At 46.4% G+C, this 16,498-nt stretch overlaps 1 protein-coding gene across 1 annotated transcript in view; it reads right to left on the reverse strand.

The window, feature by feature from the left end:
• The window catches only part of ENO1 (enolase 1), a 44,199-nt gene extending 28,039 nt beyond the window's left edge, over positions 1-16,160 (reverse strand). The window contains exons 1-2 of the mRNA XM_086521584.1: positions 16,004-16,160; positions 15,464-15,909 (exon numbers count right to left, since the gene is read on the reverse strand). Of these exons, the coding sequence (XP_086377710.1) occupies positions 15,464-15,909; positions 16,004-16,105 (548 nt within the window). The 5' untranslated portion in view covers positions 16,106-16,160. The remainder of the gene's footprint in view (positions 1-15,463; positions 15,910-16,003) is intronic.
• Positions 16,161-16,498: the final 338 nt, after the last annotated feature.

Genomic DNA, 16,498 nt, shown 5'->3' on the forward strand with positions numbered 1-16,498 from the left:
ATGACATAGTGGTAGCTTCACACTCTGCCATTGCTTTGAGTCACTAACTTTCCAATGACAAAATGGTAGCTGCACATTTTGCCACTGTCTTATAGTACACGTTGGATCCCGTAACACTTTCGAGCATACCCAAACCGACAGTTTAAGAATGCAGTTACACATGTACTCTTTAATAGAAGCAATCACTGTATCCTTGACAGACTGACAAGAAATACTCACTTCTATAGCACTAACCAAACTTTTGGACATTCCATAAGAGCAATTGCCAAACTGACAATCTGTACAGCTCTAACATTCATGTAACAGGTATTTGGTTTGAGCTCACTTTAAATACCATGTACATCATTTGTTTCAGAAGCCATTGTCACACTGACAATCCATGTAGCTTTGAAACTCAAGGGGTCAAGGTAGGTTGCAAATCGAAGGCTTCCAAGTAAAGTGATAACACAGTTGGTGACTCTGCAAGTTCACCTTCTTCCATCCACTTAGCATCCATTGGTGGATAGTTTCTGAACTTTACCAAGTAACGCCTAGCAACCTTGCCTTTCATTTTCCTTTCTTTGTGTGCCAAAATCTGTTCAGGGACCAAGATCTCGTCAAGTTCCTCGACTTCCGGCTGATCTTCAGCTGGAATAGCTTCTGGCACATCACCCACATAGGGTCTGAGAAGACTCACATGAAACGCATTGTGAATCTTCCAACTGTCAGGCAATTTCAGCCTATATGCAACATCACTGATTATGTCGCACACTTGAAAAGGCCCATAGTAACGCATGCTGAGCTTTGGAAACAGTCTTTCCTTGCCCTTCATCTTCTTTAACCTTGCCTTTTCAAACCGTAGAAGCACCCAATCACCAAGTGAATATACCACTTCACGACGGTGACGATCAGCTGCTTTCTTTTGCTTTGCCTGAGTCCTTTCTAAGGCCACTTTGACCTTCTTGTACATTTCATCCATGTCTTGAACATACTTATCTGCTTCAAATATCTTGTCCTTTGTATGCAGTATGGGAGGAACTTTCTTGCCACCTTCAACTATCTCAAAAGGTGCCTTGCCAGTTGATGAATGCACTGTATTATTGTATGCATACTCCACCAATGGCAAATACTGCTCCCACTTTCCTTTATGCTCTGACACATAGCACTTCAGCAGATCTAGGACAGTAGAATTTGCCTCTTCTGACTGCCCATCTGTTTGAGGATGAAATGACGAAGAGAATTTGAGCGTGGTACCCATATTCTCAAACAAGCCTCTCCAGAACAAACTAGTCATGCGTGGATCACAGTCGCTAATAATCGACTGTGGCATGCCATGATACTTGAAAATATTGCTCATAAACAAGCGTGCCATCTGATCTGGCTTTATCTTCTTCCTGACAGGAATAAAATGAGCATGTTTGCTGAATCTGCAAATAATGGTCCAAATACCATCATTTCCTGTCTGCGTTCTGGGAAGATCAAAGATAAAATCCATAGCAATACTTTCCCATGGTTTATCTGGAATAGGTAGTGGTTGCAATAACCCTGGTGCCTTTTGCCTGTCAAACTTGACCTTTTGGCATATTAGGCATTCTCGCACAAAGGCATCCACATCCCTTCTCAATGTAGGCCAATAGAAGAATGTCTCAACCGCTTTAACTGTAGCATCAATACCACGATGCCCTGCATACGGTGGGACATGACTCTCTTCCATAACTTTGCGTCGCAATGGCTTTGTGACACACAATCTGCCATGCATCATCATGAACCCATCTTTAAGAAGATAGTGTTCATGACGTTGTCCATCCATTAGTTGCTCGAAGACCCTTGCAAAGTCTTCATCATTTGCATACTGTTCTCTCATATCATCAAGTTCATGATGATAAGGAATCGACACAGCTGAAATTTGTGGCTTCCTTGACAAGGCATCAGCCACAACGTTCTTCTTGCCTTCCACATGCACAATCTGAAAATGGAACATGGACAAGATATTTGCCCATCGCATATGCTTCTCAGATAACTTTGTCTGTGTCAAGAAGTATCGCAAGGTCTGATGGTCCGTTTGGACAACAAAGTCTGCACCTAGCAGGTAGTGTTTCCAACTTAAGAGCGCATGAATCACAGCCAGTAACTCTTTCTCATAGACCTGCATGGTCATCTCTGGCCCTTGCAAAATTCTGCTCTCATAGGCTACTACCCTGCCATCTTGCATTAGCACAGCACCAATGCTACTACCGCAGGCATCACACTGGACCACAAATGACTTCCTAAGATCTGGCAACACAATGACTGGATCCGAAGTCATCTTTTCCTTTAAGAGATTAAAAGCTGAAATCTCTTTCTGTGTCCATCTAAAGGTGACTGCCTTCTTTTGAAGAGCATGTAAAGGTGAAGCAATCTCAGCGAAATTTCGGATAAACCTTCTGTAATAGGAGCATAGTCCCAAAAAGCTTCGGACATCATGCACCGTCTTCAAATTTGGCCATGACTTGATCGCTTCAACTTTTGCAGAATCCATTCTGACACCATCCTTTGAGACAATGTGTCCCAGAAAGTGAATCTCTTCCAGAAAAAACTCACTTTTCTTTGCATTGATGAGCAACCTATGACTGCGTAGCTCTTTGCACACAATGGCCAAGTGATGCCTATGCTCCTCTTCATTCTTTGAGTAGACTATCATGTCATCAAAGAATGTACCAACAAACTGCTGGTGTGGACGGAAAATTCTGTCCATCATCCTATTCAACGTAGCAGGAGCATTTGTGAAACCAAAGGGCATCACTAAAAATTCGTAAAGGCCAAACGTCGTTCTAAAAGCAGTCTTGTGCACATCCTCTGATCTAATGCGGATCTGATGGTACCCACTCTTTAGATCTATCCTGCTAAACATAGCTGCTCCTTCTAATTTGTCCATAATATCATCAATTCTAGGTATAGGAAACCTATTCTTGATGGTATTCTTGTTCAGTGCACGGTAGTCGATGCACATACGCCATGAGCCATCCTTTTTCTGCACCAACAACACTGGAGAACAGAATGGAGATGAACTAGGCTGAATCAACCCCTTTTCTAACAACTCCTGTACTTGGCCTATTATCTCTTTCTGCTGAGCCGCACTAACCCTGTACGGAGGCTTATTTGGTGGGCTACTACCTGGCACCAAATCTATCGCATGGTCCTCGGGTCTCTCTGGTGGTAATTGAGACGGTAATGAATCGGAAAAACAGTCACTGTACTGTTGTAAAAACATTGACCTTTCTTTATCTAGCACAGATAAATTTGATTCATCACAATCTGACACTTCACGTGCAAAAACCAAGTACGCAGAAAGATGCTTTTTCATTACAGAAGTAATAGCAGAAGCTGATACAGTAGGAATAGACTCCCCTTTAAGCTTTACATCCAGAATGTGAGTCTTTCCCCTGCTCTGTACAGTGATCTTTTTGTTGTAGGCATCCAGGATTCCCTGTACACGAAACAACCAAGGAATACCTAACAACACATCACATCCGTCCAGTGGCATGATGTAAAATTCTTCAGCATCTACATAGGACTGGATATGTAGACGCAACTTTCCAATGATGGGTGTCACAGCCTCTGTATGGCCAGGACATGCCAAACCTGCCTCTGCTGTCTACCCCATCTCTTCAGGTCTGATTCCCAACTTTGAAGCCAATTCTGGGGAAATGAAGTTGGCTTTGGCACCTGGATCAAAGAAGATAAGTACTGTTTGATTCCTGACCTTTCCCCATGCTCTGCAAAGCTCACTTGCATCTGAATTTGGCTTGTCGCCCACCATATCTGGCACTAGACCAGCCATGGGCTTCTTTCCTTTCCTGTCCTCCTTGTCTTCAGAATCAGCTGGCCTTTTCTTTGTAGGACAGTTGTAAGCAATGTGGCCAGGCTGCTCACATATAAAGCATTTGTTCTCTGTCCTCGGGACCTTCTTTTGCTCTTCTGACTTGCAAGGAAAACGTCTTTTCCATTTCTTTGCTGGTCCCTTTTCTGATTCAGCCGTAGCTGTATCTTTCCCTGCGTTGGCTGACTCCTGAGTCCCTTTAGGAGCCTCATTGGGAACGTGCTTCTTGGCTGAATTTTTCTTGCCTGATCCTGCCTTGACGCCAGTGTTAAATTCACAATCTTCTCCCTTGAGCAAACCATTGCCAGTGTTTGCTACCTCGATGAGCTGCGTCAAAGTAGTGACTTTTGTCTTCGTACAGTACTTTCTCAATCCTTTAGGTAGGCCACAACAGTATTTTTCAATCTGTTCTGTCAATGGCACAAACCTATAGGAAGTTACTGGAAGTAGAGCTTTCCAAAACTTCCGATTGTAATCATCCAGATTTCTGCAAGTCGCAGCATTTAGCTGGTGCCATTCTGTCACGACATCTGCTTCAAAGTCATCAGATAACCATGCTGCTGCAAAAATCTGCTTGAAGTAAATCCATGTGGACGGAGCTTGCCCTTGAAGCAATAAAGTTGTCCACCATTGTCCCACATTCCCTGTCAAGAAAGTGGCTGCCTTGCGGACCTTTGAAGCCTCTGTAAAGTTTCCCCCTGCATAGGCCTTATCAAACTGCTGGAGGAATGAAAGAGCCTTCTTCCTGTCATCAAACCCTGTAAAGGTCGTGAATGACACTCCTTTGCCACCTTCTTTGTACGGAGTTGGCCTCTCCAGCGGCGTTAAATTGTCATATGGAAGTGACTGAAACATGGGAACACTAATAGGGTTCATCTGTGTTCCTTGGCCGCTATTAACTTGACCTGGAAATGCCATATTTGGCTGCTGATTTGTAATTCCAGCCATACCAAAATTTGCTTGTGGCATCCCAAATTGTCCCTGAGTGCTTTGAAACCCTGGTTGCATACCCATGACACTGTACATGGGGTTAGGCATCATCGTTTGAGCACCCCCAAACACTGTTCCTGGCGTATAAAACTGATTTCCAGGTGCATGACCAGCCATGCTCTGAAATACGGATCCACCTCCAAAATAGCCAGGGTGTCCTGAAGGTGGTGGGAAGACCTGTTGCATAGCCTGTAGGTTGCTTCCCTGTCCATTAGAACCAGCTATAGGCTGCTAAAAGGTGGCGGGCTGAACTGGTACAGCTTGAAAGACTGGCATCTCAGCCACCTGTTCTTGCACCTTAGGCATAAGTTGTGGAGACTGCATGTTCTCCGTCAAGTGTACAGGTGTTTCCATTGACTGTGCGGTATGAATCACCTGTGCTCGAGCCTTAAAAGGCTTTTGAATATGATCCAGTGACCCAAGTTGCTGAGACGGAACAGGAGGTTGCAGAAAGGCTAAAAACCTCGGGTTCTGCATTACTTGTGTGAACATAGCCACAGCAGTAGCCAACTGGGTCCTGAATATATCATCATCAGTCTGTGGTGGTCTTGAGGACTCACCCACTTCATGTGTCTGTTGACCCTGTGAAGAGGAAACCTCTTCAGTCACATCATCTGGTCTGTCAGCCATAATTACAATTCCCTGTGTCTGGTCTATGATCCCCTGTGTCTTCAAGTCCAAAACTGACCAAGGCTCACTTCTATGGGAAAAAGTGATTTAATCCCGTCGATGGAACCATGTAACCGGCCTGTTCAATCCAAAAAGGGCGGTAGACTTTACTTCAAACCTTGATTTAGCTTTCACCCATTATTAGTCGTCTATTTTACCTGTACTTTCAAGACACAACAAAGGGGAAAGGGATACAGGCTGCTAGATTGCACCTGTATGAGAAGACGGACACCAGATTGGCCCCTAACTTAGGCGCCCCTTTCGGTATTTCTTTATTGTTCAAAAGAGGGAATAAACGCTGTGGTTCCCTACAAGCTGCCCCGCACAAACTCGGCTGAATTTCCACTGTTCCAGCCCGATTTCGGCAGCATAACTGTACTAGAACCCTTCATGGTCAGTATTCCCACGCATTGACTGACTTTCCCGACGCATACGGGCACTTTGCAAAACCTGGCGAGAATCTGCAGCGCGCTGAATTCTCTGTTTTCAGCCCTGAAAATGCGCCAGATCACCTGTACAGCGGTCCCCTTGCGTCCCCGAACCTCCTGGGGGTATTAGGGTCCGTTTAGGGCCAAAACCCTAAACCTGCAAAAATACACAGCAAGCTGTAATTCACTGTTTCGGGCTCCGTTTCGCGTGCCGGTCGCATCCGTAGCAAGTCCTCGAGCTCCCGCACCTATAGGGCTACTTGCCCTTTGAATCGGACGAGATTTCTGGCGTGAAACCTCTCCGAATTCACCTGTACCTGCGGGGGGATTAGGCGCTAGCTAATCCAGTACCTGTGCAAGAGGCTCTTGCCTCGGCAATCGCGCATGAACCCACACAACTGTACATTGGTCAAATGAAGAGCCCACTAGAGGGGCATAACATACTGCCAAAGGGGAGAGAGAGGGCAGTGCGTAGCGTGCAGGGCATCACTCCTGGCACCGCACTGTACATAGGAGGGAAAGCAAGCACTCCATAGCTCTTAACCTATGACAGAGACTTGCAAAATGAGCCTCCCAGCTATAAATCACGTTTTTGCCTTCTCTATAAGTAGTAAACTGGTCTCAGAGTGCCAAGTGTCACTCATTTGTGCATTTTCCCGCTTTAGACCCTCGGGTCTAAAAATATATCACCTGCAGCCTCTGTTGACTTGGCCACAGAGTAACAAAATGATCCCCATGTCAAACTGCACGTAATGACGCGAAGACATTTTCAGGTCCCAAAATAGCAGTTCCCTAAATTTTAGGAGATGCTGCCATTGTATCTTTCTAGGTCATCCGACCCTCTTTGTACACTGCGGCCACATCCAGAACTGAAATGTAGCCTCTGTAGCAAAGGATTCCACTTTGGCTAGTCAATGACCCCACTTGGCTAACCATAGTCCTTGTCCAACCTTAGTGCTCTCTTGCCCTCAGGCCTGGACTCCCTCTGGACAGTTCCACACTAGCTATGCAATGCAGGGCAGTTAGATTTCCCGAGGGGTGTTTCCAAAAAGTGAAAGTAAATAGATAATAAGAAAGAAATCAACAAAAAGGATAGATAGTAGTCACACACTGGTGACAAACTGCATTCTTAAACTGTCGGTTTGGGTATGCTCAAAAGTGTTACGGGATCCAACGTGTACTATAAGACAGTGGCAAAATGTGCAGCTACCATTTTGTCATTGGAAAGTTAGTGACTCAAAGCAATGGCAGAGTGCGAAGCTACCACTATGTCATTGGGACAGGGTTCACACGCAGGCAATACATGAGTCGACGAGGTGTTGAATACACCAGGGTTGACAATGAGCATGTATGTGTCGTATATGTGTCGACAGGTGTTGAATACATCAGTGTTGACAGTAAGCATGTACGACATAGATGCAAACGAGGACGTTTGAGATTTCAAGAGGGGGGTATGTCACCAGCGTGTGACTACTATCTATCCTTTTTGTTGATTTACTTTCACTTTTTGGAAACACCCCTCGGGAAATCTAACTGCCCTGCATTGCATAGCTAGTGTGGAACTGTCCAGAGGGAGTCCAGGCCTGAGGGCAAGAGAGCACTAAGGTTGGACAAGGACTATGGTTAGCCAAGTGGGGTCATTGACTAGCCAAAGTGGAATCCTTTGCTACAGAGGCTACATTTCAGTTCTGGATGTGGCCGCAGTGTACAAAGAGGGTCGGATGACCTAGAAAGATACAATGGCAGCATCTCCTAAAATTTAGGGAACTGCTATTTTGGGACCTGAAAATGTGTTGACGTCATTACCTCCGGAATGACAAAGGGAACATTTTCTTAGTCTGCCGTGAAGTCAACTGGGCAACCGGTTGGGATATTTTTAGGCGGCAACCCCGAAACGGGAAAATGCTTGTAAAAGTGCCAAGTGGCACCTTCTGGTGCACTTGCCTTATGCAACAAGAAGTGGCGCTGAATTTGAAGAGGGGAGAGCCTCATTTTCAGATTTTGTCACAGGTTAAGAGCTATGGAGTGCTTGCTTTCCCTCTTATGCACAGTGCGGTGCCAGGAGTGATGCCCTGCACGCTACGCACTGCCCTCTCTCTCCCCTTTGGCAGAATGTTATGCCCCTCAAGTGGGCTCTTCATTTGACCAATGTACAGTTGTGTGGGTTCATGCGCGATTGCCGAGGCAAGAGCCTCTTGCACAGGTACTGGATTAGCTAGCGGCTAATCCCCCCGCAGGTACAGGTGAATTCGGAGAGGTTTCACGCCAGAAATCTCGTCCGATTCAAAGGGCAAGTAGCCCTACAGGTGCGGGAGCTCGAGGACTTGCTAAGGATGCGACCGGCACGCGAAACGGAGCCCGAAACAGCGAATTACAGCCTGCTGTGTATTTTTGCAGGTTTAGGGTTTTGGCCCTAAACGGACCCTAATACCCCCAAGAGGTTCGGGGACGCAAGGGGACCGCTGTACAGGCGATCTGGCGCATTTTCAGGGCTGAAAACAGAGAATTCAGCGTGCTGCAGATTCTCGCCAGGTTTTGCAAAGCGCTAATATGCGTCGGGAAGGTCGGTCAATGCGTGGGAATACTGACCGTGAAGGGTTCTAGTACAGTTATGCTGCCGAAATCGGGCTAGAACAGTGGAAATTCAGCTGAGTTTGTGCGGGGCAGCTTGTAGGAACCACAACGTTTATTCCCTCTTTTGAACAATAAAGAAATACCGAAAGGGGCGCCTAAGTTGGGGGCCAATCTGGTGTCTGTCCACTCATACAGGTGCAATCTAGCAGCCTGTATCCCTCTCCCCTTTGTTGTGTCTTGAAAGTACAGGTAAAATAGACGACTACTAATGGGTGAAAGCTAAATCAAGGTTTAAAGTAAAGTCTACCGCCCTTTTTGGATTGAACAGGCCGGTTTCAGTACCTCACTTTGAAAAGGAGGGGATGTCACGTGACACATCCAACCCTATGTGTCCGTGGACAAGCTACAGCATGACAAGGGTTCAATCAGTCTAGATTAGAAGTCTGTTCGCAGACCGTGCATGCCAAGTCACTTAGTGTAGATGTATATCTTCTGGCACTTTTGTGAGTCTGTTCGCAGACCGTGCATACCCAGTCACTTAGTGTAGATGTATATCCTCTGGTTGCACACAGCATGATCATAAGCATTCCCATTAGAATCCTTCAGGGGAATTTTCCAGTGCATTTAGCCTATTTTTCCTATTTTTGACATTTTTCACTTATTATTTTTAAGTGACTTTTGTTGGAAAGTAGATAGAGCAAATTGAGTAAGTTTGTATATAAGCAAACCTAGACTAGCACTAATTGGCAGAAGAGGCAGCAGGAGCACCATTGCTCAACACGCAACTTCTCAGTAGAAGCCCACGCCCTAGCGTTTTTGCTCCACAGCAACCACCTAGCGTTTTTGGACCAGATCAGCTAGCGTTTTTGCTTTTGCAGATCCCTGGCAAATTGAGTATGTTTGTATATAAGCAAACCTAGACTAGCACTAATTGGCAAAAGAGGCAGCACGCGCACCATTGCTCAACAGGCAACTTCTTAGCAGAACCCCATGCCCTAGCGTTTTTGCTCCACAGCAACCACCCAACGTTTTTGGACCAGATCAGCCAGCATTTTTGCTTTTGCAGATCCCTGGCGACAGAAGACTCAACAAGAGACCTAACGTTTTGCAGTTGCACGCCATCCGGCGGCAACAGAGCCATTTTCAGCCCTAGCGTTTTTTATTTGCAGATCAGCCCCAGTGTTTTGCGGATTTACCGCATCAAGATCCACCAACGTTTTCAGTTTTCAGCCCTTAGACACCGCAGATCAAGTCCCGAACCTCGCAGATCTCACCTTCCAGCAACAGTTCCTCGCCGCACGGTCAGTTTCCGCAAGGTTTACAGTTTCAGCCCGGAAAACGCAGATTTCAGCATCTGCGTTTTCAGCGCGTCATCGTCCCATCGTCGCCATCGACATCGTCACCGACATAGAGTCAGAATTCAGCAGATAAAGATTTGCAGATTTCAGCCATTAGGGATTTCAGATTCCAGCCCGTCTCGTCGTCGTCCTCATTGTCGTCGACATCGTCGACAAGTCCAAGCATTGTAGAGATTTGTGCAATCATAAGTAGACCGCTCTGGCCATAGAGAGTGGGGCCTTCGGAGGAGGGTTTTACGTCTCTGGTGTCGTATTCTCTTCTCTCTCTATCTCTCAGTCTCATACACTTGCACGCACAGTGTCCATTCACTTTGTTTGTGATCATTGCACTCTCTCGTTAAGAACGGAAGGCTCTCCCTTCCATAAGAACAAAAGGAACCTTGAGCACAGTTCTGAGCACTCATCTTGAGCAAAGTTCAAACATTCATTCCGCTGCACCTTACAAAAACGCTAGCAGATCTGGCTCCAGTTGCAAAAACACTGGCTGATCGGGCCCTTGGGAGAAGAACCTGATGCGATGTAGCGCCTTAAAATAGGCAGAGCCTGAAGCTATTGATACCATGTGAGACCTGAGCTTTGATACCATGTGAGTGCGCGCGTGCGGAAGCGTGAGAGGGGAGAGAGAGACAGTAGACACAAACGCCAGATATGGTGAAGAGGGGGCGATCAGCCCCCCATGACTACCGTGAGCAGAAGACCCAATACAATCAGATGTGTGATCTCTGTGAGATGTGGAAGTGGGTCCCCCTTTGGCCCGCCGCCCTACAAATAGGTGCCCAAGGGGAGGTAGGGCAAGGCCTGATAAAAATCCCCACGACCAAACAGAAAAATGATATATGGAAATATATGGGGGCGCCCGGACAAAAGTGGGCAGCCGGACCAGGTACAACCTAGACTATGGGTGGCCAGCCCGGAGACATACTAGCCGTACAAGTATGTCCTAGACCTGTGAAGCAGCAAAGTGGTGTAAGTCTAACACCACAGTCATTGAGAGACGGCACAGACCACCATCGAATGGTGTCCTAGCAAGAGGTCACCTCATGCTCTGTGAAAAACACAAGCCATGTGGCTGCTGTCCACCCACAAACACAACTGCAAGGAGATGAGAACGGATGTTCAGCGTGCTCGTACGCTCCCGGCATGGTCCGGAGCGGTGCAGGGGATCTGGGGAGGGTGGGTAATCATAGTCACAACCCCAAGTGGGCTGGAAACAGAGAAAACAGCAGTGGATATATGGTTGAAATCTGATGATATAGAGAGAAATTTCGTCGGCAAAGCACCGCATGCTAAGCCAGGTAGGAGGCAAGATCCATGGTGGCCATGGCTAGCGCTGCCCCCCTCTGCTGAAAACCCTGCCCTGCTGTCCAAAAACGCAGGTATTTCAGCCCTGAAATCGCAGATCTGCCCATAACACAAATGCTGGCTGAAAATGCAGGTGGTAGAAAATTTCCGGCGATGAAAATGCCTGAAAAGGCTGGCGTTGGCTGCCTTGAGGGGATCACCATGTGGGAGAGCAAAAACATAGGTGGAGAAGGGTTTCTCCGCGACAAAAAAGCTCCAAATTCCATCGCTTGCCTGGCTGATGCAAAAACGCTGACTGATCCAGCCCTTGAGAGAGAAGCTTGATGCAGGAAGCACCTAGACCATGGAGAGTTGAAGCTGTTGATACCATGTGAGTGCGCGTGTGCGGAAGCGTGAGAGAGGAGAGGAAGAGAAACAAAGAACACAAACGCTAGATGTAGGGAAGAGGGTACGATCAGCCCCCCATGACTACCAGAGCATGAGACCCGTACAATCCCAGATGCTATATCTATGTCTGTGGGTATCTATATGTCTGTGGGTACCCCCCCGGAGGTCGAGCATGCAAGAGGAATGCCCCACGACCCAGCAGAAAAAAAGTGAGTAGGGCGCCTGGACAAATGAAGGCGGCCGGACAATGCAGCCTATATGCATATGCTATGGGTGGCCAGCCCGGAGGCACACTAGCCGTACATGCATGCCCTAGACCTGTGAAGCAGCAGAGTGGTGTAAATCTAACATCCATCGCGACAAGTTGCTGTTTTTCTCTCTTTTCAGCCCATAAATGTCGTAGACAGGGCTGATTTACGAGAAGGAACCCGCGAGCACACCTCTTCTGTGTGTAGGATTGGAAGAGAGGCTCCTCTGTATAGAGATCTCTTTCAGGAAATTGCTTTTTGAGAACCGAAATGCGTTTCGAGCGTCGAGACCTCAAAGTGACGTTTTTCATGTTATGATCTCTGAGTGTTTGTTTCCTCTTCGCGAGGGAGTAGGATCAAAGGAAGGCATGAGCCTCTGCAAGATAAAAGCGCTATGAGGAACTAGAGCCAGATCATATATATATATATATATATATCCTATGGCTTCAATATTAAGTGATAAATTCTATTTATCCAAGTATATTATTATTGTTATGCGCTCCTGTTTGGGACAGTGATATCAAAGCATGGTCTCCTCTCTATCTCTGTAAAGGAGGATAACTGTGGAAAGATACAGGAAGAAGCACAAGCCAAGAGAGAAGTAAGCAAGCAGAACCCTAAGCCCTGCAGGAAAAGCTCGCAAAGTTGGGAGAATTTTTCTCTCTGCAGGAAGTCAAAAAGACTTGGGACTTCTCTGAGAAGGCGACAAGAGCATGTGTCACGTGACACATCCAACCCTATGTGTCCGTGGACAAGCTACAGCATGATCAGGGTTCAGTCAGTCCAGTCAATCTAGATTAGCAGTGATCTGACACTTTTGTGAGTATTCGTAGACCGTGCATGCCAAGTCACTTAGCATAGATGCATATCCTCTGGTTGCACACAACATGATCATCAATATTCCCTTCAAAATCCATCAGATTCAGTCAGGGGAATTTTCCATTGCATTTAGCCTATTTTCCCTATTTTTGGTATTTTCACTTATTATTTTTAAGTGACTTTCCAACAAAAGTAGGTAGGGCAATTTTGCTAAGTTAATATATAAGCAAACCCAAGTTAGCACTTTCTGGCAGAAGAGGCAACAAGAGCACATGCTCAACAAGCACCTTCTCAACAGAACCCAAGCAATAGCCTTGGCATTTTGATCCCCATCCTCGCCACACATCAGCCCCAGCGTTTTTAGCTTGCATCATCGTCGGAAGTCCTCCAAGCCCTGGCGTTTGCAGATTGTTAGCAGCAGTACCAGATTCCCTAGCGTTTTCCAGTTGCCATCGCCGGAACTTCCCAGGCAGCCTAGCGTTTTTCACTTGCTGCAGCGTTTTCATTTTCAGCCGTTAATGAAGCACTTGCAGCAGCGTTTTCAGCATCCTCCACAGTAGCAGATTCAGCCCTTGAAGCATTGCAGATATCCCCCATTTTCCGCCATAGAAATCGCAGCCAAAACAGTCATTTTCAGCCACCGAAACAGTCCCGAAATTCAGCAGATAGAAGACCACAGATTTCAGCCCTAAAGTTGTCGTCGTCGTCATCGGCATAGTCCCAGATTGCATCAGTCCATTGCATAGTCATTGTACAACTTTGTGCAATCAAAAAGTAGACCATTCTCACCGACGAGAGTGGGGCCTTCGGAGGAGGGTTTTACGTCTCTGGTGTCGTATCTCTCTTCTCTCTCTATCTCTCAATCTCATACACTTGCACGCACATTGTCCATTCACTTTGTTCGTGATCATAGCACTTTCCATTAAGAACGGAAGGCTCTCCCTTCCATAAGAACTAAAAGGAACCTTGAGCACATTCGGAGCACTCATCTTGAGCAAAGCGCAAACAATCATTCCGCTGCACCTAATAGCATGATGCTCAAGAACCTAGAGAATCCGAGGAGCGAAATGCATGAGATCCTTCAGAACCTAGAAGTAATCCCAATTCACCTGTTTCTTTCCTCTACACTTTGCGGAAGGCATCAAAGAAGATTGAGATCCGTTTTTCTCCAAAAGAAGCATGAGCGAGTCACGGATTACGTGAACTGGTATTCGTTCACTCTTTCAAAGGTCGCTCCATTCTTAACCCTCAATGAAGGACTTTTCCCCGAACTTCGTAGATGCATACTATATCCGCAAAATACTTTGCAGTGGATGGTAGAGTCAGCCATACAAGCTGAAAGTATACACTCTCCGAAGAATCAAATCCCCATAGTGAGACGGGAACCATTTCACACGCACAACAAATTATTGTTCTCTCTCCTCGAACAATACATTGCTATCCAAAGAAAGTTTTGGAGTAACGAAATTCAAACAACTCCTGAGATTTTGAACCGAAGACCCTCAAACATTAAGTGAGAGTGCAAGTCTCTGATCAAAGTTACATCTTTCAGGAAATCATAAAGTGCGTTTTCTTTTACGCACAGGGTATGCATGTCTAACCAAGACGACCACTCTCGAGTGCTTATGAGAGTAGGATCAAGTTAGAACATTGTTCTATGAGATGAACTGGTTTGCTAAACCATCCGGAAGGTCACTAATTGATATGGTATCCGGTAGTTCCCCATAGATTACTTGCTATTGTGGGTAGGGCATTACAACAGAATCGTACGACGAGTTCCTATGTGCTCATAAGATTGATGATTGATGAAGCATTAATGTCCTTGAGGTACTAGAGGAAGGACATGAACTGATAAGCCAAACAGAGGATAGGCCAGAGAGTTCCAGAGCAACCGAAGAACATGGAAGAAAAGGAAAGATGAAAGCAAGACCGGTACCAAATTGTGTGGGGAAGGACCCAGATCAGATGGATGAAAGCACTGAACTTTGCCGCGCATGGGGCAGGCAAAACGCTCGAAAAGTGCCACTAAAAGGTATTAAAAGCACGCCAAGCAGCGAAATTTCAAAATTCAGATTCCGGGGCTGTTGTTGGCCAGAAAGGTGCATGCACATATAGAGAATGGAGCCTTTCTTTCCAGGCTTTTTGATTGATTTCTGGGCAAATGCCTTTGGAGCCTGTAAGCTCAGACAATGGGCCTACTGTCTGATTTGGAAGTCTCCATGAGAACAGAGACCACTACAATCAACTGCTTGAGCAAATAAAGAGAGACTCCAAGGGGCACCACATTTGGGGCCAGCCTGTCGCTTCCATGTAGGGATCTCGCTATACGTTTGTTGTCAGGTACGGCGAGAGTAACCGGTGTCACAAGGGAACCACCCTGTAATTTGAGTGGTTACAAAAAAATACACTTCCAATGTACCTAAAGGGAAGAAACTTTGGCAAAAAATTACATACAATGCTCAAGAAAAAGTGAAATATAGCCCTTTGAAAACCTCAATTGAAAATTTCATCATTGGAGATGAGGAGATACACGGTTCTGAGATAAGGGTCATATGGGCTGACCGTATAGTAGGTCATGGTTTCTCGACATACAGGGGCATCCCCATAAGCATCTCCAAGCAATTAGGATATTTTTGACAAACAAGACTCCTTTGAAAGGTTTCACAAAGAAGTTGAAAGGCAATAGACATGCATGCAAAAAATTGACAGCAGATGCATGCAGGTATTAATTTACATGCCGGAAGCAAACAGCCCATTCTTGATATCTTGCGCACTAAATCGTCTGCAGATCAGTCATTAGGGAAGAATGATGAAAGATGCACATATGCTCTACATCTACATCAATAGTACCTGGGGTCAAGGCCTATCAGCTTGGGAGCCAGGACCTCATTGATGTTCTTCACCGCTGTCAGAACTCCTTTCCCACCATATACAGACTTGTCTCCATCTCTAAGCTCCAATGCTTCATAAATACCGGTGGAGGCCCCACTTGGCACAGAAGATCTATAGACCCGGTCCGTCTCAAGGTCCACCTCCACAGTAGGATTGCCTCTGCTATCAATGATCTGTCTCGCTTTGATAGATTTAATCTTTGTTGCTTGGTCCACAGAAACAGGAGCTGGGGTTGCCACAGCATTTGCAGAAACCTTAACTACACGCATATGTCGTCCTGGTGCAGAAGAGAGGGAAAGATAATTATGACTGCGAAGAGAATTTGCGGCATATGCAGAGGAAAGGGAAGGAGGACTGTTGGTTGGCGAGAGAGCTTTAGGTAAGGTTTGAGCCGCCATGGCGAGCTGCAGAAGAAATCAAAGGGGAGAGAAGAGATAATAGCAAATCAGACGGCGCGGTTGGGAAAATGCAGGAATGCAGGGAATTACAACAACTTACAAGCAGACGAACACGAGGAATGTGTCGCAGAAAATGTAGGAGCCTCAGGTAGGCTGCGCGGAAAATCCAGAGAAGGAAGCCCCTATTCACACACGCGCGCATGCACACAAACGAAAAAGGGCGGCCCGTAAGCCTTCGGAAGAGCCGCCTTCTGTAGTTGTTGTAGACGACCAGTCAGCAGTAAAACCTCTCCGCACGCTCGACAGCTGACGTGGCTGTACCAGCAAGATGCTGACATGGCGCCGTGCCATATTAGCAATCCACAACAGCAATGAATACTCATGTGTCTGTGTGCCTCCCTCGCCACTAAGTATCACCCAGCCTTTAATGAGAGGAAGTGGACGCACTGCTATCGGGGTGATCTGGGGTGTCCACCTCGTTGAAAACTAAACCCGGATGACGTGTTGGTTTGGCAATCCACCATAGCAAAAACTAGACCCGAACAGGCATGCCCACCTGGCAATCCACCTCAACAAAAACTAAACCCGGACAGAA

The sequence above is a fragment of the Adiantum capillus-veneris genome, chromosome 1 (assembly GCF_014529385.1).
Source record: "Adiantum capillus-veneris isolate H3 chromosome 1, ASM1452938v2, whole genome shotgun sequence".
Lineage (NCBI taxonomy): Eukaryota > Viridiplantae > Streptophyta > Polypodiopsida > Polypodiales > Pteridaceae > Adiantum > Adiantum capillus-veneris.